At 40.2% G+C, this 26,194-nt stretch overlaps 1 protein-coding gene across 1 annotated transcript in view; it reads right to left on the reverse strand.

The window, feature by feature from the left end:
• HMCN1 (hemicentin 1) overlaps positions 1-26,194 on the reverse strand; it is a 1,257,483-nt gene that overhangs the window by 901,166 nt on the left and 330,123 nt on the right. The window contains exons 9-10 of the mRNA XM_078642741.1: positions 25,727-25,871; positions 14,842-14,963 (exon numbers count right to left, since the gene is read on the reverse strand). Coding sequence (XP_078498867.1) covers positions 14,842-14,963; positions 25,727-25,871 — 267 coding nt within the window. The remainder of the gene's footprint in view (positions 1-14,841; positions 14,964-25,726; positions 25,872-26,194) is intronic.

The following is a 26,194-nucleotide window of genomic DNA, read 5'->3' on the forward strand; positions in this document are numbered from 1 at the left end:
AAGCCTTCACTACCTATTTATAAATGTTGGAGAGCTGCAAAGGTGTAAGTAGTTAGTAAGTCTGTCAATAAACAACTAAGCCTGGGTGCTGAACTCCACTCCGTTTGCGGAGTTTTTCAAGCTCTGCGGAGCTTGCAGAGTCTTTTCCTCGCTCGCCAACGGTAAATTGGTGAGTGCGAGCGAGGAAAATCCAATGCTAGACCACTTCCCAGCAAGATTTCTCACTGCGGGCAGTCACGGATCACCGCTACCGCTCGTTTTGAGAAACCTTCCGTTCGCGTTGCTGAAGCTGCAGTTCGAGTAGAACTTCTACACGAGCTGCATGAAGAAGCAGTGCCCTCTTGCACTGTGCAAGGTGCCATTCATGCTTATTTTACAGTGCAGGACAAATACCCAGCACTAAAAATCAGTGCGAACGGCACGAGGTAACCCACTCCACCGTTCGTGGAACTCCACATAGCTTGGTGGAGTGTGTTTTGTTCACGGAACTCTGCGAACTTCATCCAGGCTTATAAACAACACCCGCATTTGTGGTTAATGCTAACAATTAAAGTAAGTTACACGCTTCAAGACTTCTGGTGCTCATAGACTATTTGCCCTCATTGGTTGTATTTGTGTATATAATGAAAGAATTCTGCCGCACAATTTACTGTGACAAGTGTGTTTGGTATATTAGCCCATGTATAGTACTGTGGTATCCTGCACAAAAAGTTCACCCCTGATCAACATAATGCAAATTAATATTTGCCCATAAGTTTATGCCCAAAAAGGTACATATTTATATACTTTCGTTCAAATATGAAAATGCAACGTCTTAAATGGCATTATACAGATATTTATAAGTTACTGATTGAACTGGATCGATTTGTGGCAGTCTATTTCTGTTACTGGTTATAACCGAAGGGTTCTCAGTAAGAAGAGTCATAGTTCCAGCTACATACATGTGCTAAGGATTTCAGGCAATTTTTCCCTAAAAGAGGAAATGCAGCCCCTCTCTTTCCCTACCAAGCGCTATTATGGAGGGAGGAAGCAGCAGAGTTCAGCACCTCTTGCTCAGTTTATTTTCAATTAATAATATAATAATAATTACTATTTGTAAAGTGCGAACATATCACCCCCTTAAGGATTTCAAGGCACTGGGGGCCATTGGGGATATTAAGTGAGCTATTGCCCAGAGTCACATGATGCTGAGCTGAGCTGCCGCCGTGCATAGAACTGTGAACCCCTCACGCTGAAGTAAGCCGCTCTGGCTGCTGCGCCACACCTCTCCAATTCAGCCCAGTAGCAGGATATCAACAGAAGAGAATAGAAATCAGAGGAGAGCTAGAATTGTCAAACAGTGGGCAAACATTCAGAGACCAGAAGAGACAAAAGACTGCGGGAAGGTGGAGAGGGCCCTGAGACGCCAAGCCGTGTCCATCTAGCTTTGGTCTCCATCATTTGGATGTCACCCTCCTGGTCTAAGTTCATCTAAGGGAACTCTTAAGAAAAGGATTGTTCCCATATATTATGTTAAAATCCTCCCTACAGATCGCATATTCGTTGAACGTTCTTATAGTTTTCTTACTACAAAAGTTATGCATGTGTATCACTGGACATTCTAGAACATATGTTCTTACAGGATTTTCATTGCTAAATGGACACCAAGAACCGTTACTGAAAATAAGAGGGTGCACAAGTAAGACCAATATATTTCCCATACTATCAAAGTATTCAGGCACAAGATCAGCTCATTCAATATATGGCAGCAAAATCTATCCCTTTTGAGAAAACCCAGTGACACACAAAGGTTGTAAGCCAAAATGTTGGTAAAGTATGAAAAAAACCATAAGCAAAAAGCATCAAGTACAAGGAATGCTGCTCTTTTTCACTTCTAAGCACATAGCTGTAGATCATCTTAGAGAGATCCTACACATCCAGGCTCCCTGTGCAGTCATGCCTCCTCCTGCCCACCAGCAACCTCCCGCGCCTTGAGTCTCTGGCTCCTTGCTGCTATCTCAGAGACGGCGAGTGGGTGGAGCCCCCTTAGCATGGTCAGGTGGCAGAGGTAGCATCAAGGGATCCCGTCACTCCGTAACATACCTGAGTCTTGGACCTGTGGTTCTCTGCACCCAGCCTTGATAATCTACGCAGCACTACCTCGGGGAAAACTGTGCCTTTAGTCTCCCCACCCTGTATACACCCTCGTTTACTACCTTAGTACTCTTATGTGCACTGTTGATTGTATTCTTCTTTGATTTACTGTTGATTTGTACTGCTAGCTACACTTTTTATGTAACTCGAGTACTGCTGCTTCTCTGTTTACATATACCACTATACCTAGTTGTTTCCTCTCTATGGGCCATATTATCAAGAAAAGGCGATGCTTTATCGCCGCTTTTATCGGCAGGAAACTGCCGCTAAAGTGGCGATAATGGGCTTGATAATAGGCCCTTCTGAATTTCTATAGAAGCCCAGGTTCTGGTGTTAACCTGGGCTTCTATGGGAATTCACAGGGGCATATTATCAAGCCCATTATCGCAGCTTTAGCGGCAGTTTCCTGTCGATAAAAGTGGGGATAATGTATCTCCCTTTCTTGATAATATGGCCCTATGTATCTCGTGCCACTGATATTGTTCCTGCACAGTAAGGCACCAAGTTGCCGTGAATGTTAGTGCTAAGATGCCATGTTCATTCACCACCTAGGAACAATCTATGCATTTACTGTCCTCACCCTGGCAACTCATTGTCTCATCTACCTCAGAACTTTCTGTGTTCATGTATCCTGCTGTCTTTCGGACTCCTCTTTTATACAATTGTTGCTGTGTATTCATATTGACGCCTTATATAATCATTGTCCTGCTATTTTGTACCATTTCCCACTATGCACCGTTTGCATTTTTACCATTACTATAGATATATTTTGTACCATTTCCCGCTGTGCATGTTTACCATTACAATAGATATATATCTAAGTATTCCTTATGTACCTATGTACCTCATGTAATTATTGTTGTGCATACTCTGCAAAGTGCTCTGACACATTTGGGTCTAGCTCGAGCTGTATAAAACTCACAAATAATAAATAATAATAATAAGGAAATCAGGCTGCTATCGGATCCAGGCCAGTGAAAGGTACAGTGTAGCAATTCATCCCTGAGGGAATGCAGGGGTGCACTAAACACACCGTGAGCACACACATCTGGGCAGTAGGCCTAATCACAAACCATCAACAACAGCTGACACACAACCAGAGAGACTGAAAGCCCCTGGAGGGGACGCAACTAAACTGTTCAGTACTCACTAGCTGGGGAATACAGCACATATTAAACTGGCCCAAAATGAGGGGTATGCACCACAGTGGAACAGCCAGTGTCTCAGAGGGATGCCACTATGCAATCATATGCAACAGAAAATGGAGTTGTATTTTCTGGACTTTTGTCAGCTTCAGCCAGATTTTCAGTAGTGTGCCAGCTCTCATTCCCCATTGGGAACTGGATTTGAAGTGGGATCTCATAGATGGCATTCCTGAAGAAGGCGTTTGTGCTGAAACGCGCACTGATGACTATTTGTTAAGCAACATTCATGAAACAATTAAGAAAATAATACTCACTATACGGAACAGCTAAAATGATAAGAATTGAGACAACACAAGTGTAAAAGTTAATTGGAGATATGATGATTGAATGTATCAACATATAAATGTATGAAGACATAAGACAACTGTAATACTGAACATTGCTATTCATAATTAGAACAGTATTTGTGATAAGTAAGACCCTTAATGTTTGATGAAGAACTGCCCCTCTTCTTTTTTTAAAAAGAGTATAGGCTGGTGAGTGTGGGAGTGATGTGTATGTGTATGAATGACATGAATTGGTCCCTTGTGGTTTTCTCATGATTTTAACATTGAATATACTATTGTAGGTACCTGACAATTGATGTGAGAAAGTTTGTATGAGAAATGTTTCCCACTATGTAGATAAATAAGCTAGGAAAAGCATGAATTGATTAAATAAAGCAATGGATACTTTCAACAAAACTGTCTCTGATTCCATTGCACATCCATGAGACTTTAGGACGTCAGCCAATTAATTATAAAGGATAAACAGTCGTTTTCTTTTGTATATTTGATTCATGGGCAGGGCCGGGCTGGGGTCGCATACCAGCTCTGGCAATTAGGTCCAACCAGCCGGGGAGGTTGGGGGGAGCAGTTGCTGGTGGGTACGCAAGATAAAGGGATCCTCTCTAGGTGAAATGTTTTAAGGTCAGGGAGAAGAGGGGACAACAACAATACACTCTAAGAACGCTCCCTCATGACCTATATTTCTTTTATCTAACTGAAAATGATTTCAACATGGGGTGAGATAGAACTAAACAACAACAAAATGCAAAACCATAATCATAATTATTAATATTCATGTTATTTATTAATTTTATTTGTTTTATCAAACATATTTTTGTACTTTCTTTTACATATTTTGACATATAAAATCAATATTTTAAACATCTACAAACAGGTTTGCATATTAGTGGCATGAGATTTTCATGTGTAACAATCTTTAAATCATAAGCCCCCAGGTAAAGAAACAAGAATGGAACATTCATACACACTACCTCACATACATTCCTCCTCAAATACACTAATACCACATTCATTAATGTACATATCTGGAAAGTGGGAGACAGAAAGTTATGTTAATCTCCACGACCAATTAAAGCAACTGCATATAGCAGGATATAAACGCGCGTTTTGGTGGCTTGAAGAATAGATAACACCACCTTCCTCAGGACCTTAGCCAGATATTGTGCAGTTGCAGGCTGGAACACTGCTGCTGAGTGTGCTATTGTTACAAGGGGCCGATTTTGCAAAATTGGCCCCCAGTAACATAAATGGCCCCCACTGGTCCAAAACCGGCCCCCACCCTTCCGACCTACCGGGGAAATGCCCAGTGCCCGCTACGGCCAGTCCAGGCCCGTTCGTGGGTGAATGTCCATTCAAAACTCCCCAAAGTGGAGATAATGTCCAGTACATCGACCAATGAAGTGATACCAAAGCTGGAGAAAGTGGTATTTATGCTTGGCCTACTGAACAAACTCAGGGCTTATAGTGAACCTCCATTTTAGAGGAAGTAGGTGTTATATTATTTCAAGTCGTTGAACATTGCCAAACGGAAAATAACCCACAGGTGGCCACACACCAAAGGTGGGGTTGAGAAATTCATGGGAACAATCACCAAAGTGGTCCACTATCCTTTTATATTTTGGGAGGAGTGTCATTTTTGGGGAGGGCACACACACTGTGGTTTGCTCCATTGAGAGGGTGAGACCCAAGTTACCCCTGTGGGGTCTGCGCCAAATGGTTGATGCCGTGTTGCGTAAATTGAATTAACAAAAATGTTGGGACCTGAGGTTCTGGGCTGTGACGTGCACCTTTTAGTCTGTGTGGTCCATGCTTAGTGCCCCAGGCCCTCAATTCCTACGATACCACAGTGGACACCATGACTCATTTTTGGGGACCAGAATTTATTTTATCATCAGACTTTAATCCAGAGAAAGGCAGAAAAAGGAGCAAAAAGGAGGGAGTGAACATTGGAAAAACAGTGACAAATGGAGAAAACAGGGATGAAAGGTTATCTGAAATTGTGCGACAAAGAGACAGACATTGTAAGGTGGTGTAAGAAAAAGGCATAAGGTGGAATCTAGACTACACAGACTTGTATTCGGAAGTAAAGGCACGTAAGAAAATCTTTGTGCTACCACACTTTTTGTTATTTCTTTCTAGTGTATTTAAATGGGAGTGAGGATGGTCCCTACAAATCACTCTTGTAAACTTGGAAATTTTGAGGAGTGAGGATGTCACTAGTGGTTAGGTTAATGATAATTTTTCAGTGTGTTCTTTATGCACAAACTCAGCTTGAAGAATCCCAGAAACATATTCAACCAATTTTTGGCAACCTTCAGATGTCAAACTGAATGAATTTAGATTATTTGTTTGAGCTTTTTTTAGAATACAACACTACTGGGAGAGGAGGAAGCGTGCTTCTTATTACAAGCTTAAGAATGTTGACTTAACTCCAGAGCCTTTAATCCTGAGCTACAGATGTTGCCAAGCCTGGGTCACTGTAATTCAAGAGACCTCAGGTCAACAGAGCTAAGCCAGTTAGAGAAAATTGAAAATAGTGAAATAAACCATGATCTTACAAATATTTATATATTCAGTGAGATGGCATTGGGATGCTGGGTAGGTACTTGTAAAGAAACAGCCCTTTTGCAGGACCACCCCCACATTTTGCACAACTTTTTGCTAGATGTTGCTGGGTTTTTTACTCTGTTGTGCATGGGGTTCTGTTGTCCAGGCAGAGGTGCATGTGCTCTGAAACCCCAAGTGTATGTACCAAAGGCTAATCCCATATTGGCATATGTACCCTACCCATACGTCCCTAGTATATGGTACTAGAGGTAAAGTGAGATAGTAAACTAACATGTCACTAGTGGACTACAGCACTTAATTGAGCCACCATTACAGTACAAGATGAAAACATGGTTCTAGGTCTGCCATTGCAGCCTAGTTGAGCATCTTTTAAAATTTTAAACTTGACATGGCCAGAGACCCCCATTGCTGTGCTTAGAGCTTCCTTTTTAACATTTGTAAATCACCCCCTAAGGCTATCCTTAGCAAGCAAGAAAGGCAGGCTGCCTGATATTTAAAATAAGGACATGTTGAATTTAAATTTACATGTCCTGACTGTGTGAACTCAAAATCGTCATTATCATTGTTGAACGTCTGGTGGCCACATTGGCTAACATGGAGTTACACTAGCCCACGTGCCAGTGCTAACTTCCATTTGGGACTACTAAACAAAGTAATCCAAGGTATCAAATTAATTGTTACATTAAACCCGCTTAGTGCTGAAGATTTAAAGTAACTTCTAAAGCAAAGGTGACTTTAGAAAGTCACCACTTTGTTGTTCAATCCTCTGGTAGCCTTTCCTGCCTATTGCAGTAGTAATCACCTGAGACAACATGCTGCCCCCTGTTAGTAGATGTTAGTTGCTATCAGAAACGCGGAACAAAGAAACCATTTGGTGACCTCCTCTACCAAGATGGCTAGAAGGCTGTGACCACAGAAAGCCCAGCTTTAAAGAGGCTACTGCCTTAGATAGGCAAATGTATATCACACTGCAGTCTGCCCTTTCTTTTGTGAAGGTAGAGAGACTTTAGACAGGGTGGTATCGCCCATAGAGGGGGTAAACCTGTTGCAGATCCTGTTTTCCAGGAGTGGTGACTAATTAACCTGGACACACTTCAGGGGTGTGCCCAGAGTTCTGTCCCAGAAAAGAAGGATTCTGACATGCTGGATTTGGGCAGAGGATGCACTGTGGGATTGTTTAGTGCCAAGAATATAAATGTTGGTCGGGTTGACATGTGAGACTAGTTGTGGTTGGGGAGGGTGAGTCCTCCCCAACCACAACCTCGAAATTGGCATCAATTTGGAACCCCCAGCACTCAGTCCTCAGATCTTTACAGGACTGGAAAAAAAGCAAAAGAAGGACTGCCCCGCTGCTCCCTGGACCCAGCAAAGAGAGGCTACACCAAAAAGTGGATTACACCTACTACACCCAAAGGTCCCTGTAAGAGGACTGTGCTTGCTGTGCCTTCACAAGGAAAAGAGTTCCAATGGTCAGAAGGAAGAAGTGACTGGGCTGGTTGGCTAGCCCACTGTTCAGCATCAGGGACACAAAACACTCTAGGGTGTCCAGCAGCCCAAGAACACCTGCCCCCCACTGGACACCCAGGTGCCTCTTGGGAGACCAAGTACCTGACCTATCCAAGATATCCCCAAGCCCATGGTACCCATAGCCAAGGCTGAAGTGGCATCTGGTCCTTCTAAAAATATGTGGTGATCCTGCTGTAACTGGAAGACTAGTTGACCAGTCGGACAACTGGACTTGTTCTGGACTCCTCTGCTGCATCATGGGACATCCAGTCCTGAGGCCGGAGATGACCCTTGAAGTTTATGGACCCCAGGGTGGCCCAAGAAAAACTGACTTCATCCTTTCAGTATCTCTAAAGCATCCTTGGCATCCTTCATCACCAACATCAGGACCACTTCTTGGCTGGATCATGTTAAAAGAAGTAAAGTGTTCCTCCAAAGTGACCGAAAACAAGATATTTTAGAGGAGTTCAAGAATTATTTCTCAAAAGTGACCAAAAATCAAGATATTTTAGAGGAGTTCTAGAAGTATTATATCTCTCTTTATACTCCTGATTTTACCACAGACTCCATTCAAATACAACTGTAACTTGACTCAAATCCGAAACACTTTCCCACTGATATTGATTTTTCATCCATGGAAAATGATATTTCTATTAAAGATATCACTTTTGCACTACGTCTCATTAAAACTGGGAAAGCACCTGGTCCAGACAGATTTCCTGTGGAATTTTATTTTCACTTTTCCAAAGCACTTCTTCCACATCTCCACTCTTTATTTACATTTTTCATTTCTTTTAACGCCTCTAGTGGTACTTTCCAGGATGCCCTAATTTTCCTAATTCCTAATGAAGGGAGAGACCTTCATTTCTGTAAAAATTACAGACTGATATCTTTAGTTAATTCCGATTATAAATTAATTTCTCTTTGACTAGAGTCCTTTTTACCATCTATCATTTGTTTAAAGCAATCTGGCTTCATTAAAGGCAGATCCATCTCTGATAATACTAAGACTTCTTTAAATATTTTGCATATATCAAACAAATACCTTCATTCACTTGCGGCTATCTCGCTTGATGCGGTGAAAGCTTTCGACTTTATGGATTGGTCTTTTCTTTCGACTATATGGATTGGTCTTTTATTTTTCATACTCTTTCCTGGTTTGGTTTTGGTCCTAAATTTATTTCTTACATTTCTTTATTATATACTTCACCCAAGGCTTCCATCTTTATTAACGGTTCTATTTCCACTTCTTTCGCTTTACACAGAGGTGTCCACCAAGGTTGCCCTCTTTCACCTCTTCTCTTTATATTTGCGCTGGAACCCTTCCTTGCTAAAATTAAGCAACATTCTAATATTCATGGTTTCCAAAATGGTGAAACTCATATTAAAATGAGTGTCTACATGGATGACATTTTATTATATCTATCAAAACCAGAAATCTCTTGCTCAGCCTTTTCAACAGAGGCTAAAACTTTTTCCTCACTTTGTGGTTATAAATTAAATCCTGATAAATTGAGAAATCCTTCCCCTTAACATTCTATGTCTTAGACATAACTTTCTTTCAACTAATTTTACAAGGAATCCCCCAAAAATCAAATATTTAGGTTTATGGTTTGCTCCCTCTATTAATCTCACTTTATCATTAAATATGATTCATGTCTCGACTACAATATCCAATTCTTATTTCTAAATGGCATCCTCTATATTTAACCTGGTAGGGCAGACTTGATACAATTAAAATGATGCTTGTTCCTGCTATTCTTTATACTATTTCTGCTATTCCATTTACTATTCCCTCATATTTTATTCTATTCGTTCAGTATTTTTATGGAATAAAAAAATCCTTGTATATCCCTTGATATGCTTAAACGTAATAAAATACTTGGAGGTGTTAATTTCCCTGACTTTCATATGTATCATAAGGCTTTTCTACTTAAACAGCTCTCTGAATGTATAAATCATTCTTCTTCAGATACCCCCCCACTATGGACATAGGTCGAGTTATCCTTTCTTCTCCCTTTCTCAATTCGGGAATCTCTTACGTTTACACATAGGACTCAATTTTCGTCCTCGCCTATACATAAAACTTCCCTTAAATTATTTCGATCAACATTCAATTCACACCTCTCTGAAGATGACCGCTTTCTCAATTCTTTGACTTGGCAAAATCATTTTTATTTAATAATAAACCAATATTCTGGAAATCTTGGCGAGACAAAGGGTTGCTTTGGGTTCACCATCTTTACTCGCATGATACCTTTATCACCTTTCCTGAAGCACAAACCCTTAATGGCCTTCCAAATTCATAGTCTAATAAATTCAAGGCATTGATTCATTCGATACTCTTGGCTTTATCCTCTCAATCTCTGACTTCTCCCCCTTCATCATCTCATTGCAATATCCTTCCCATATTAAGTGCCCAAAGAAGTGCTTCTTCCATTTATACATTTCTCTCCAAACACACAGATCATAGAATTCAAACCAAAGTAGAATTACAGTGGGACCATAAGTTTCATACTTCCTGGTCCATTTTTTTTTTCAGATAAATTTTGGATCAAAATTCGTAAGACCTCAAGATCAGCTAGTACAATGCAAACACTTTTCTTTTTATATAATAGGCTTTTGTTCACTCCATCATCTTTTCATAAGTTTACACCTACAATTCCACTAAATGGTTTGTCTTGTAATGCTTCCAATGCAGATTTATTTAATATGTTATTCTCCTGTCCCTACGCACATCAATTTTGGTTAAAAATATGGTCTTAAATTATTAATATATTTCATGCGCAATTTCCATTTTCCCCTTTAAACATGTTTCTAGGCTCACTCTCCAAACAATGGCACAACATCACATGTAATACAGACATTGTGAATTTACTAATTGCAATTGCGTTTCAGCAAATCACCAAAAATTGGAAACATTCCACACAATTATCCTTCCAATCTTGGTGGTATAATGTCAGTTATAAGCACCTTCTTCATCATGCCTATATTTCCCCTCTATCCCTACTTATTAAAAGAGAACACTTATGGTCGCCTATTACTATTTACTTAGATGCTTCTGCTCAAAAATTTGCCCAGCACCGTCCACTGCTGGAAGAAGTTCCCAAACCCCCATGAACAGATCCCCATAATTTTAGATAATGTATTTTTAGATGTATCTATTTTATATTACTTTACAGCTATTTATATCTACTTTACAGCTATTACTTCCTAATTGCTCATATTACTTTATTTTGTATTCAGCTCTCCTACTCCTTCATTAAATTATAGTCAAATTATTATTAATTCTCTTCCCCCTTTTACTCTTTTTTCACTGTTACAGTTTCTGTACCCTCTTTACTTATGCAACTGTTTGTTTTTCTGCTGAATGTTTATTAAGTCATCAACTCATTTAGTGTTTTATAAGTACATCGTAGTTTTTATTAATTATGTATGTTTTTTGCATTTTTTCTAAATAAAAGTCCTTTAAACTTAAAAAGAATTAAAGTGCACTGAGGACCCTATGACTGCTGACTCTGACAGGTAAGCTGTCGCTATGGAACACAGTGGTCCCTTGACCGGCCTCAGCCCATTGTGATTAGTCCAAGAGGATTCTAACAGGCATTTTAGCCTGTTAGCCTGTTAGCTACAAACTGCTTGCAGCAATTTATTGCATTTAAAAGACTAAAATCAATGTAGTTTACTTACCTTAGAAAAATCACATCTCCTGTTCGACCAAAATAGATTTTTGTCTTTTTTGTGTCATTTTTAAGGTAGGAATACATTCTATTTTTATAAATTGGTGTTGGATTTTTATGTATCATGTTTCTTACCTGTTGTTTTGGTACTCCTAAAAATCTTTTTCATTATGCCTAGCTGTTCAGTGCCACAACTGCCCAGGACTGAGCTACTTAAAGAAACCTAACTGGACCAGATAATGATGGAGACATTATTACAAGGTCTCACAGCCGCACCACATAATAATCCACTTTCCTTCAATACTTGATTACAATTAAAATCCCTCAGGTTTGTTTTAGTATGTCATATCGGGCTTGGGGAGAGTGTAGCATCTACTTCTCATCAGTACACTTCACACTTTAATCTAACCAACAATGAAATGCTGGTTAATGCAGGAGCAAACCCTTCACATGCTCATTCTGCAATCAGCTTTCTGTGTTATTATTACCAAAATAGGCACAAATCCCATTTGCACTCATTTATACATTGCCACAAGCGCCTACCTGGCCTATTTTATCTGCTTCCTTTAGTAGCTATCATGATCTGTACAGTGCGGTGGCATAGAAGCCCCTACTAATAGTCACCTGAATGCAGCTGGTCATTCTTCCCATGCCACTTAATCTCAGCTACCTTTGCAGTTGTAGCCAGAATAACAATGTTCATTGCATAAGATGCAGAGCAAACATTGCCCACCCTTTACACACCACAAATACGTCACAAATACTTAATAGATATATTATATGAACAAGCACCTAGCACACGTTTCTTGTGTGGTTTAACAAATGACTGTAAATGTTGCACTTGACGTCATTATTAAATAGTGCATTCACTGTAGGATTAGAGAAGTTACCCACATTATGTGTTATACCATAACAGATTGATGTCACCTTGGGAATTCACTACTACTTCATCTATACTCTCAATTTTCACTTCTCAGTTTTAGAAAGCTTCTAAAAATCTGGCAGTAGCACAGTAATTCCAACCTTTGTCAGTCAGAAGAAAGCTATTTTTGGTTATTAGCACCGTGATGCTTAGGAGTATGAGTGCTTAATAAATTCCAATCACATAGGTTAGCCTTGTGATGTAGATTTGGTTCCATGGGCCACAATTAAGGGAAGATAGCTGAACACAACACTCTGCTGATACAATGCAGATGTATTTCTACACTGGGGTAGGGTTGTCCAATAATTGGGATTGTAAAACTAATTTTGAGAGGAGGACAAATCAGGGTGCACACAATAGAATGAAATCAGTTTGTCAGAGGGTTTCACTATAAATATGATACTGTGCTTTTTCATGGCACTTTCATCCTTATTATTAAAAGCTAGTAACAAAACACAAAGAAGGTATCAGAAATTGTAAAGGAGAGAGCGCTGCCATGATTTCCAGTTTTTGGGCCTTTTGTTGTACATTAGTGCCATCACTAGATGGTAACATGAAGCTGCTTCCTTACCTCATATCATGGAATTACTGGTTATGGGACAGGGCAGACTCTTAAAAAAGATATATTTATTGAAGTGCTCCCGAGTTTGAATACAGAGGAGTGTATAAAACTTTAAACTGGTCATTTTATGTTGAACTTGCAAATCCAGTTTTTGCAATTGCATAGCACTGTAATTGTGGTACTATTAATACACTCACATGGATCTGTTTCATAGACCTTGGATGGATGAAAGCTTCTGCCAGCCCCATTGGAATTCAAACATGTCACCTTAAAGACAGGTGCAGATCTTTGAAACTCTCCCTTAAGTTTGTTTCACTTGCGAAATACTAACAATATGAAGATCCTAAAAGCGAGTCATAAAGCATTAGGATAAATCTGGAATAAATTAAGGAGGTAGGATTATTTGTATAGACTATATTGATGTATCTTTTCTTTATTCAACGACCGTCATGCTGCCTAAAGCAATCACCGTCATCGGAGACAAAATTGGGAGTGGGGGGTGAGGTTGCAAAGAGCTCCTTGTTTTAGCGGATAGTCTCAGAATCAGCAGGTTTGCTGTAGATTGAAACTGTGCCAACCAGTATCTCAACAAGTCTATTTTACAATAGAGGGACATGAGAAGAGATTACCAGAATTAAGAACCCTGTACATGAAGAGTTTCCCCCAAAATGCTTTTGTCTCTCCAAATTTAGAGAGAGGCACTTTTGATAAATGGGAGGCTGATATGGCATAATAAAGTTCGAAAGATAGATGAGGAAGACCAGAGAAGGGTCTTGTGTATGAAATATATGATTTTAAATTGAGCACGTTCTGTGGTATAATGGAATAGCATATGGTAGTGTGACCACCAGATGTTCAAGTTGGCCAAGAACAGATAATGCTTGGAGATTGTCAGCAAGTTTTGAGCCTAAAGATCTGAAGGAAAGAAACTGTGATAACATTTGTGTTAAAGGTTGTTAGAGTAGCACATCTGTAAAAGAGAAGGTGAGAGGATGGATGTATTTTACAACTGTATCTATGCCATAGACATGGCATAAGTTGCTTACCATGCACTACTGTATAACACACAATGCAGTAAAAGAAATGTGAAATTATTTAAAAATAGACAGTGTCCTGTACATAGTAGCGGGCTCAGAGTATATATAGCAGGCTTTTAAAACACTTTTCTAAAGTCAACATTTATGATTTGACTATTAAGTTAGTTGACTTCATGTTTGTTCCAATTTAGGAATATCAGCATAATTTGTTTTGGAAATCGATTACAACAGAAATATTATAAAAAAGGAACTAATTAGAAGTTAACAAAATGCAGTTTTTTTATAGTGCAAACTTGTTCCGTAGGTATTGGAGTGCTTCAAATGAGCACCTGTTACATTACACAATAACACATTCATTTTTTTATACACAGCGAGATTAAGTGACAAGGTGTTGAGCTGTCGAAACCTGGTTCCCCAGTTCCAAAATTGCCATCTCTGGCAGTTACATCATATCCACAACAAAGCAATTAATGGAACACTGATCAATAAATATTTTTTATGAACATATAAGTATATTGTGACCACCAAAGAGTGCATGAATGTAAAAGATCGTAAGGATTTATTGGATTTATTGGAATGAAATAGGGGGGTTTTACCATCATAGGACTCCAGCAAGAACAGGACTACTGTATCTTAACAATTTGGAAAAAATGAGTGTGTACAATACATACATAAAGTAAATAATTTTTTATATCATGAATGCTCAAACTTCTAAATTAGGAAATTGTTTTCATTATGTACTTTTGAAAGTATGCATTGTGTTTATTAGTAATGTTCATAGGATAGCATAATTATGGGCCAGATGTATCAAGGGTTTTACTGGTCGCAAACAGGCCGATTTGTGTGAACGGTAAAACGCCTTTTGGGATATTTCAACCCAAAAGGCCTTCGTAAAATAGGTAATCACAATTTTTGTTTATTTTAATATTAATTGAACCTACCTGATACGTCAAGGAAGGTCTTGGCACGACCGGTTCCTGCGCTGCTCACAGCAATACATTCATAGAAGCCTTCATCCGAGAGAGAGACCTTGGCAATATCCCATCTGACAATGGCAGAGTCCCTAAGGAAATGTAATAGAAAGCAACACCTTTATACAGATCCTTGAAGTCCAACTTAAGTTGTCAGTTCTAAACACCATTGTAAACTACTGACGAGGCAAATGTACTTTTCAGAATCACATAATTAAACAAAGCACTTTTGAAGTAGTTTATGCAAGTATTTAGAATGTTAATCCATGTTTGAATACGGTTAAATTTGAATTTTGTTTTCAATTCAGAATTTGTAACTAGAAACAATACTTGCAAACCCTGAACTTGTTTTAGGTCCAGTAGATCAGAACTAGGTTGCTCATTATCTCCACGTGGTGAGCTTTGTTTGCTTTGTTCTGTTCATTCAGGAATATTAAAGAGGAATGCAACATCATAACACCAAAAGACAACAGAAGTAAGAAGCCAACTCCTTCATAGATATCAGACACCAAGGGAAGATATAGAAAGTCCAGGGATCCATTTAGATTTTGCTTGCTTCTTAACCATAAAAAACATGGCACTCAAAATGCAAAGATTGAGAATGTTATTCAGATGTAACTCATATTTTGTTTGTTTTTTGTTTCAAAATTGCCTACTTCTCATTGAGTAGACATCTGTATCAGCCATTGGTGATGGGATAGCGAAAGAGCTATCCACTCTGAGGAGTAATACATTTCCCATAATACACTTCCCAACGTATTGGGTACCAATTTGCCAATAATTATATTTTACAACAATATAAATTGTGGTATCCATGCTACAAGGTAGTTCTAGTCATGGGTGCAACCCACAAACCACATCAATGACATTTTGAATGGGTGGACACCCTTGATGGAGTACTTTAATCTATGCTTTGGCCTATTGCAAGCAACGTCCACCAATCTGTGGCTACTGGTAAAGAATAACTTGTAAGGGCAAAGGATTTTATTATTTGCCACCACCAGTGCTGTCAAATTTCTCAGTTGCTGAAGACCAAGGCTGTATAGTTTGGATTTCACCTCTTGCCTCTTTCTTCCAGCACCCTATACTTTCTGTCTCTTTATCTCGCTCTTGCAGGTTCTCTTTCATGCCTGCTTTTTCCCTTTTTCATTTCTTTTGCTGCCTTCTCATTTGTCCCTTTTCTGCCTGAAAACAACAGCTTAGCCCAACTATATTCATGTTTTATGTAGTATAACAAGTTAGGTTATGTTATGTTACAATACATTATATTATGTTGTGTTACATTATGTTATGTTACTTTATGTACTGTTGTGTTACGTTATGTTAAGTTACGCTACTTTATCTTGTGTTAAGTTATGTTAAGCTACATTACTTTAGGCTGTTACTTTATATTGTGTTACTCTATATTACATTGTTACGTTATGTTTTATTATGTTACGGTTTCTATTAAGCCAAACAATCACTCACCGACCTAACCACTTTTTCACAAGGCAAGTATAGGTGCCTTAAGAACAGCGATTAGAACACTGGACGTTCAAGAGCTCACTTACTAGCAATACAGTGGTTTAGGGCCAATAATGGCTGACATAGGCCTCCTGTTCCAACATCCCAATGTCAATTATTGAGCTACTCCCATTTTTAATTTAGAACACTTTACCCTCAGTGCGTCACATGTTCTTATAGACGTATTGCCTTTCTACCTCTGACTATACCGATAAGTCGAGTAGCTAGACCTACTGCCACCTGGGACGGATGCTAAGTTTGACACCTGGTGCAGGTAAGACAACTTGTTCATGGGGTATGGTGGTAGTAGTCAGACACGACTTCCTCACCTCCGCCACCTCCAAAAACAGTGCTGCCCAGGGCGATCTGCCCCCGCAACTATGTCACTGATTCCGATTGTTAAAGACCATCTCCCTCGTTATAGGCTCACTCTTGCGCCTCGGACCTATAACTCTTGTTCAGGGTCTTTCATAACTGGCATAGCCCTCAGCAATGGGCTATAAAGCTATGTTATATAATATATAGTGGCAAGCTATATGGATCATTCAATGTTATTGCGTGTCAATATTATCCATCTTGATTTAGAATCATGTAATAAGTCCTGGTCACCACAAATTAAGTACTAGCTTGAATTGCTATGAAGTCCTGCTCCTTTGAGGTATGGCGGCTTCTTGACACAGAGGCATAGCGTAGTGCCATATGGCCTTAAGTGGATATTGATATTCAGATTATCAAACCAATCAAGGAAAAGTGAACTTCTAAGAACTATACACTCAGTCACCAGTGTTTTATGAAAATGTAACTAGGAAAGTATGCAATGCGATCACGCGAAGCTATGGAAAAATTTCATTGACTTGTAAAGCAAGAGCCCAGGCGACTTATGTCTTAAATGTCACCTTGTAAAAAGCGATTGCATAACTTCAGACGCCAAATAATTTACACACTAAATTTATTGTTTTTTTTATTACTCTATTATTTTTCTCTAGGACGCAAAGCAGTGTATTATACAATCCCACCACCACCAGCAACATTCACTTTTAAATGCATATGAATGTGTACTTTATAAAAGGCTTCACAGGGAAATCTGTTTTCAAATATAAACTTTTCCATAAGGGGTTTAAGCCTCATTGAAAGCAAATGTTTCTGACATGTACTCGTTTCATATAAAACACATTTTCCTTAATCCTTGGCAGAACTGGTGCATAATACCTCCACAATGTGCTGGCAAGTATATTTATTCGAGAAGCGTTTTACTTTTTGTCAGTATGCCAGCAGTAACCCACATGCTATAGTTGCTGCTTTTCGTGCCTATCTGTATTTCAAAAAAGTAGGACTGGGCAAAATTTGGGAAGCTGGCTTTTGACAATTTTGTAACTTTAAAAAAAACATAAAAACATCACTAGGTTCAATCCATTGATGCAGCTTTAAGGAAAAGGGTTGTTGAAAAATCCTGTAAAAATGTGTTTTGTGGCTAAGCAAGCCCCATAAACGAATCTTTACAGACAATTTACCCTTGAAAAAAACGAATTTCCTGGGGCTATTTTGAAGGACTTTTCCCCAATAAATTATATGTTCAATTCTCTTGTAAATCTGCTAGGGCAGATTAGCTGAAAATGAAGAACTTTTTTATAGACCTATAATTCATGGTTAGAGAGAGTTTTCCACCAAGGGCATGGAATCTGACAAACACAAATTTCTAGTAACTGTGAGGTCCCAAGAATAATGTCTTACAGCTGTGAAGAAGACACTTTGCCAATGAATAACTCAAACACTGCTACAGAGATCACCTTTAAAGTTTGTAAGCACATAGCTTAATATGTGTAGAGACTTGAAGCAGGTAAACACAGCGCAGCTGTTTGCGGAACAGGGGTTTGAAGCTGCTATTCTAGCATGCATACCAGTGATGTTCAAAAAGGGACTTGTTTTTGTACGTTAACATTGTGGGGAAGAAACAGGACTTTCAAAATGCCAGGCATTGATTTCATTTTCTTCATGATTTATTTGTATTTACCCCAGAGTCTTTAATTGATCCTACTTGGAAAAACAGAAAAAGATGGTGAGTGGAATTCTTGAATTAATCTCAGGCATTTGTAATTCATTCGGCTGCATTCAATTTCATTTCTTGGCCATTGAGCCGCTGCAGATAGAGACCAACCGTATGCTAATCAGACTTGACACTGCCTCTTGAAGGACAGTCCAGTCCAAACTGCCACAACGGTCCCTTCCAGCATCCATAAACCAGTTTTCAGCTTTGTTGGGATTCATCCAATAGTGGCCGGCACAGATAAGAGCCGTGAGGCGGGGCAGGGGTGGGGCGGGGTTCAGGGAAGTCGACAGATGACAGGATAAGTAACATTAAATAAAAAAAACACTTACCTTGCGTTTGGTTCATTGCTGAATCAGCGATGCGGCGAGCACAAGGTAAGTGGTTTTATTTTATGTTACTTATCCCATTGTCTGTCGACTTCCCTGACCCCCACCCTGCCCTGCCCCCATCCCGTCCCACAGCCTCAGCGCTCTTACCTGTGCCGGCTGCTACTGGCTTCATCAATGCGGTGCATTATGGTATAGTGAGCATGGGAACCATGTCTGAACATGCTTGTCACAGTAGGACATCTGACCTAAAAAAACAAAAAAGTGAAGGTAGAATGCTTGAATTAATTTCCGCCTTTGGTAATTACTTGGGGTATCATTCTATTCCACCATTTTGCCTTTATGCCACTCCAGAGACCACCAATATACAAATCATACTTGATCCTCCCCTTATAGGATCAGTCCATCCTTAATTGCCCGGCCAAGTCCCCTCTATATGAGAACACAAACAACACCCTAGAACGGTTTCAGGATTTTGGGATTTTGTCAGTGACATGCAGCTTGAGTCTTATGTCACTGGAAGAGTGGGACCAACATTAGGGCACACTTGTACAAATCAATATTTTTGGGAAGAAGAAAGTTGACTTTGAATGAGCCAGGTCTTGATCTATTTTTCATTATGTTTTTTTCTTATTTATTCCTAGAATACCTAAGAAATTATTGTTTTTGTTATAGACCCTTCCAGTGAAGACCCCGAGATATGTCTCCCTGGAATCTATGTCAGTTAGAAGCAATCACTTTTGAAAGGTAGGCTAGTATCCCACCCAAGATAACCATTTTTATGAACTCATTTGGTCCTGTAGATGCAGAGATTGATGATGCGGAGACCTTCTGTCCTTTTGTCAACTGCAAACAGTTGAGAATAGAATATACAGGGAAACATCCTTTACAACAAAACTTTTTCCACGCAGTACCTTTACAACGCAGGTAATACAACGCAAGTCGTTACAACGACTTGCGCTGGAGGGCGCTCTAGGATAGGGAATAGTTTAATTTACTATCCAAAACCTTCCCTACTATCCACGGGGACTGGAGTTGGAATAGTAAATTAAACTATTCCACTATCCAGCGCCCCCCAATTGCAAGTCGTTGTAACGACTTGCGTTGTAAAACCTGCGTTGTAACGACATACATCCGAATATACAACATGCTCTGCAAAAGGACCCACCCTATGGGTCTCTTTTTTTTGTTCCAGGATCACTAGGAACGGTTCTCTGGTGACTATAGTGAGCATAAGGTGAGATAGTAAAAGGTTTCCCTCCAATCCAAGATGTCAGTGGCAGTTTCACCCATACGCTGGAAAAGTTATCACAGGAATAAGAGAGTCACATATTATTTTTCCCAAATGAATGAAATTGAAGCTAGCACTTTTTATAGACTTTTGATGTTTTATCCGCTGCCAGCCACATGATATTCTTTTTTACTGTAAAAACAGAGGTAAACTCTTGCAGTATGCTCTTTAGGTGCCATCAATGACACCTGGAGGTCTAAAGGGGCCTACCTAGAAACATAATTGCTAGTGATCAAGTCATCCCTGCCTAAGATTAATGCATCATAAATGTATCGTAATTTGCAGTGGCAAATAGATTTGAAGGCTACATTTTCTGCTGCTTCACAGGACTGATTAGTTTTTGGCATTTTGCAACCACAACCTGTGACTTCTCCTGGTGTGACCTCATCTGTGTTTACCTGGTGACGACGATGTGCTGAGCTTTGATACAATCTCAGTTTGATCACATCTCTTGTCCATTGCATTAATAAATGTATCCACTCTTTACATGTTTTGCCTCCACTAAGCATTAGCCAAACTATGAAATAAATCTGTAAAGCTGGGTCAAGGGATATGCGGTTTTGGAAACAGCTTCATTAATTGGATTTGTAGATCTTGATGACCTCCATGAGCCCCTCTTCCAGAATCAGAGTGAATGATATCTGGTTGGCTCTTGAAGGAAGAAGGCAGCATGATCTTTGTCATAGATGTGGGCTCTCCTGCCCCAAGTGGCACACTGGTACAGCTCCTTTGATAATTGGGCGAGAGCGGAAAGCACAATCCAACACAGGGAGGAAACAGCGGGATTGCGGAAATACCCCATAGCGCAGTCCTGGGATGGCACTCTGAAGGCCTTTCACCACACATGCCATAGGCATGGCATCCTGTAGACGCACCCTAGCTGATCCTACTGGAGAGAGAGACAGTGCTGGCAGCAGTGGCCCCGGGTGACCCCTCCATGCCCCACATTCACATGCGAGCTGCCTTTCCCAGGTCATACTGGAGAGCAGTTGTCCCGAGTACCGGAAACTCTGCCCCCGACACGCCACAAGCGAGACATAGACGCTACATGTACTTATGTCCCTTTCACCTCCTATGCTGGCCCCACCCACGCGAAGCCTACACACCTCCTGGCTCCCACACAGAACGTACCACATGAGCGATGTATTGCACTAACGATAGCACGTGATTTAATTTTTTATTATTGACCCACTTCTTACTTTATATTTTACTTTTTTGTTCCTGTTTTGTGTCCCGCTGTTGTTTAGTTGGGAAAATGGTTTCAATGCTATGAATATTGAGTTGTGTATATATTATTTCATGCCTTTTCTAGATTGTTACTGCTGCATATTACCAATGCTCCGACACATGATTGTTTAATGATATAGATTGCTGGAGGCACATAAACAAAGTAATTCCTTTGATATTGCATCGCCCATGCTGTGGCGTATAGTGAAATTTGCCGTATTGCCGCATAACCACTGCTGTTTATCTTGCTTCATATAGTTCCTTGTTAATAGGAAGTGTAAGTATAGATACTGTGGTGAACTGTTGTCTCTAACGAATGTTATCACTTGGTTATGTAATGTAATGCTACAATTTTACTTCGAATGTTATACTATATATTGTAAGCAGCATACAACGAAAAAGTGATAAAAGATATTCAAACAAAAAAAATAGATGTGGTCTCTCCTGACTGTAGCCCCATAAATGTGAGGTCATCCACACGTGCTGGAAATATCCATACCTTAGAAAGGAATTACTTGCTATTACCTCCCTTCTTGGTCCCCCCATGGTATCAGCATGTACAGGCTGCGTCGGAGGTGGGGAGTGAGTGGAAGACCTAGAATGTTTGAAGGCTCATGCCAAGCATCTGGAACATCATAGATGCTCAGGGATCAGGAAAGGCTGGTGCTGTGACCTGAATTGTGACTCACCCAAATACATCTTTAAAGAGGTCCCCAGTGACCTTTGATTTATGGAAAATAAAACTAAAGAACATTTTGAGGCTTAGGAGAATAGGCTGGTCTGAAGTATCTTGTGTGAAATGGGGTGTGATTATCAGAGATATGGCATATACATTGAGAATGTGAGCATACGGCAAGGAAACAAATGCCAAGAGCCTTGTCACAGTATGAGTAACCATACTCTGTCTCTGTGCTAAGAGGGAGTGGCCATCTTGGGAGGTTGCACAACCTAGTGAGCATCTAAGTTTGATAAGTGGGCAGATGAATTGAAATGAAATGGTGGAATTGGAAGAAAACAATTCCTAAATATTTAAGACTTTCCTCCCCCTATCCCAGACAGGACTCAGAGGAACCCAAGGGATGCGTACAATGTGATGCTATTGTAACTGCCTTTTGTCTGAATACAAATAGGCACTGGTGTCGATTAAAAACTAGCAATTCTTTTGTTTGCAGATCGAATATTAGGCACTACTCGTAGTGGGAATTAAGATACCAAACCACATTTGCACTGCAACCAGTATTACCTTCACATGGGAATAAGAGCCTCAACTCTCCTTCTAAGAGGACTGGTAATCTCTATTAGGGCACAAATATGGTTTTGCTCCTGAACCATGATCTCAGGCAGTGAAAAAAAATTGCATTTTTTTCCTTACATATATTTTGCTATGTATTACTTGAAGATCTACATGGGGCATTGATACATCATACCCCATTCTGCGGGGAGGAATTCAGAAAGGGGATGTAATATCGCCCCATGAAATACTGTGCCCTGTGGTATTGGTACTTACTGGCTGCCAGATCAACAATGTAAATAACTTGTCACTTGTAATGAGGCCTTCAGTGTTTTAATTGGTTTTGCCAAATTCTATTTGCTAGGTTTAATGGTGTACCAATTGACAAGATTTGGAAAACCATTATTTTCTCTTTTGATTATTGTCTCGGAAAATGGTTCAGTTTTCCTTTCTCTGTGAAAACAATAGGGCAACAAGTTACCGATGTATTATGACATACGTTAATATGTAGTGTAAATTGGAGAAGGTCAGGGTAGATGTTTGAAACAAAAAAGTTGATAGGAGGCTGCTTGCAATAAGTCGAACCATTGGCAAAATCTCGGGTAGCACTCAAACCCAACGATCTTTTGCTCGCCATGCCACCTCAGTTTGTACCCACCCATATAAACAGTCTTGACCCTGCTCTTCATGGGAACAGTGTAGCCCAAACTGCCAAGCCAGGTACTCCCTGAGCCGGAACCCAAGCAACCCAGAATCGGTTTTGCCCTAGTTATAAGCTCATCAGTCGGGTACATGTTGGGGCCAGTGACACAGTGGACATGAACCCATGTCTGGGCATACCCATGCCACTTAGGGTGGCACAGGTTCAAGAAACAAGTTCAACAGCTAAGTATCCATATATTTACAAGTTCAAAATTAGCTCAGTGAGCAAGAGCGGTAAGCGGGCTGCAGACCAATGCCATATCAAGACCAACGCATCTTTAATACTGAAAAATATCAACCCATCAGGCTCAGATCACTTTTCTGTCCTCATAGAGGGGTTTGAGATACAAGGAGCCTCACATGAAGGATCTCAGGTTGGCCCCGCTAGGTGGCGCACTGCTATTCTCTGTGCTACCCCTATAAGCCACCTCTACTCCTCTCTCCCCTCATCTCACTGCTTACCACTAATTTCTCCAGTGTTCACTACATTATTATCCTCAGTATGACATTCATTTATCCCGAAATCCTATTCACTCTACCTCTGTTTCTCCTCCTCCTAATTGTTCCTCTAATACTGCAATCTTTTTACTTCAGTTTTGTTCCTCATCAGTTTTCTTATAGTATTCTACCTATATTTTACTACCTAGCGATCTCCCTGTGTCTCTCATCCTCCTTTTTAGGTCTCGCCTGAGCCAGCATGCATGCGCTGCTCTGCGAGGCTTTAGTAAGGGCTTTAAATCTGTGAACACACGTTCGTGTGTGTGCTTTTTTTTTTTTATCTCCCCCTATTGGCCTTTGCATGCGTCTTTCTAAGAAACACAGCATGCTATTGGCCCAAGGCGGGTGCATGTCCCGCCTTCTGTGGTCCTTGGTCTATGGTCCTCGGGAGCGAGCAACAGCGCCATCTGTTTCCAATTATCGCGCCCGCTCTCATGTGCGTGTTAATTGTAAACAGATGGTCGTGCTGGCCCAGGTGATCGCGGCACTTTCAATTTTGCCGCTGACCTTGTTTTGTGTGTGGCGGTAAGTGGTCAGCAAATACTCAATTGCAGCCCCCACACCTGCACAGCGTGTGTCTTGAGAAGAAGAGATGATGTTTCATGCGGAGGACTCTTCCATGTCCTAGTGACTAAGTCCTGTCCGACCCTCCCTCCTGAGAGCCAGGCATCTATTAATGTCTAGGGCAGCCCGATCGACCCCAGACATGTCACCACAGCTGCCAGTCATTGGCGGGAATCAGGGGGCCTCAACCCTGGCCTGGCCTCGGCTTCAAGACGCACGCATGGATTATAAAAAGCCCCGGATTACAGCTCCCGACTCTCCTCGGAATATATTTAGAAGCTGGAAAGCCTAATGATCGCTTCGAGGGGGGCTCGTCTTTGGGACCTTATAAGTGTTTAGACATGCAACAGTTGATGTTGTTGCACCAAAGATATTGTACTGCGTAACTAAATACTTATAAGGTTCCAAAGTCTAGACCTATTGGCTATGCCAATGTTTGTTTCTATTATCTTCCCCCTGGCAGCTCTAGGCATATCTTCGTAATCTAAGTATTGTTTTAATGCATGCAAATTTAAAGATGAACAGTTAATGTTTTCCTGATTTTATGGATTAGTGATAGTAGTTCACCATGTGTTCCACAGAAGAGTTTTATCTTGCAGCTCTGTTTTAATGAACAGTGGACTAGCACCTTTTGGCAGAGTTGCACTTTATATAAATTTGAAATGCATAAATACATTTATGTATATTGCCTCAAGACTACCTAAAAAAAGGAAGAGGAACTTGGGCGTGGGTTGTCCTTTCTGGACATTGCTCCACCTTGAGTACTCCATGCGTACATTGTCCTCTGTGAGCATTGCTCCATCTTGAGTACTCCACACGTACTTTGCGAGCATTGCTCCATCTTGAATACTCCATACGAATTTTGTCCTTTGTGGGTGTTGCTCCATTTTGAGTAATCAATATGTACTTTGCCCTTTGTGGGCATTGCTCAATCTTGGGTACTCCATGTGTTTTTTGTCCTTTGTGAGCATTGCTCCATCTTCAGTATTCCATACATACTTTGTCCTTTGTGGGAATTGCTCCATCTTGAGTACTCCATAAGTACGTTGTCCTTTGTGGGCATTGCTCCATGTTGGGTACTCTATGCGTACTTTGTCCTTTGTGGGTATTGCTCCATCCTGAGTACTCCACACAAACTGTGTCGTTTGTGGGTATTGCTCCATTTTGAGTACTCCATACATACTTTATCCATGGTGGGCATTGCCCATCTTAAGTACTCCATACATATATTATCACAAATGTTTGCATCCATGTACAGGTAATAATAATTAGGTCATATTGTGTATTTTAAGTACAATTTCACTTAAATTTGGAAATAAACCATAGACTCACAAATGACACTCACAATGGCACTCATGAAATAATTCCCTATCATGTAGCATGCATCTCACACACCTTCTTAAAAAAGAGAATTCTGGGTATTTTAGAAATTTGAATGAAATCAGGTAAATGTGATTGTGACCTACTTAAAGAACTGCTCCACTCCAAGCGTCACTCCATCCCGGCTAAATCGCTGAGTAAAGGGTATGAGGCTGTCCACGTCACATGATATGTGGCCAGGCTGCAAGTAGTATCCTGGTGTTTTTGCAAGCATATTGACTTTTGGAGAATCTGCATGAACAAAACAACTACCATGAGTATTAATGCATTTTTGTTTCTAACTATTTGCACGTGTTTGGTACTTGTAGAAGTATGAGTCAATATGTATTATCATTATATTACTACCAATGTATAGTATAAGATTTGTATGCAACCAGGCTGACCCCAGCAGTCTTACTGAAATCAGTAGACAGATCCAGGATGTCCCTACCCATGGTCTCTCAGTAACTATTAGAAAGTGGTATAAGCCAGCCTTATAGCATAGCTCGCCTGATCTCTTTTATAGTTGGACCAAAGACTCTGTACCGTCTTATATTAACGTTTATTTGACTGTT

The sequence above is a fragment of the Lissotriton helveticus genome, chromosome 1_1 (genome assembly GCF_964261635.1).
Source record: "Lissotriton helveticus chromosome 1_1, aLisHel1.1, whole genome shotgun sequence".
In the NCBI taxonomy this organism is placed as follows: domain Eukaryota; kingdom Metazoa; phylum Chordata; class Amphibia; order Caudata; family Salamandridae; genus Lissotriton; species Lissotriton helveticus.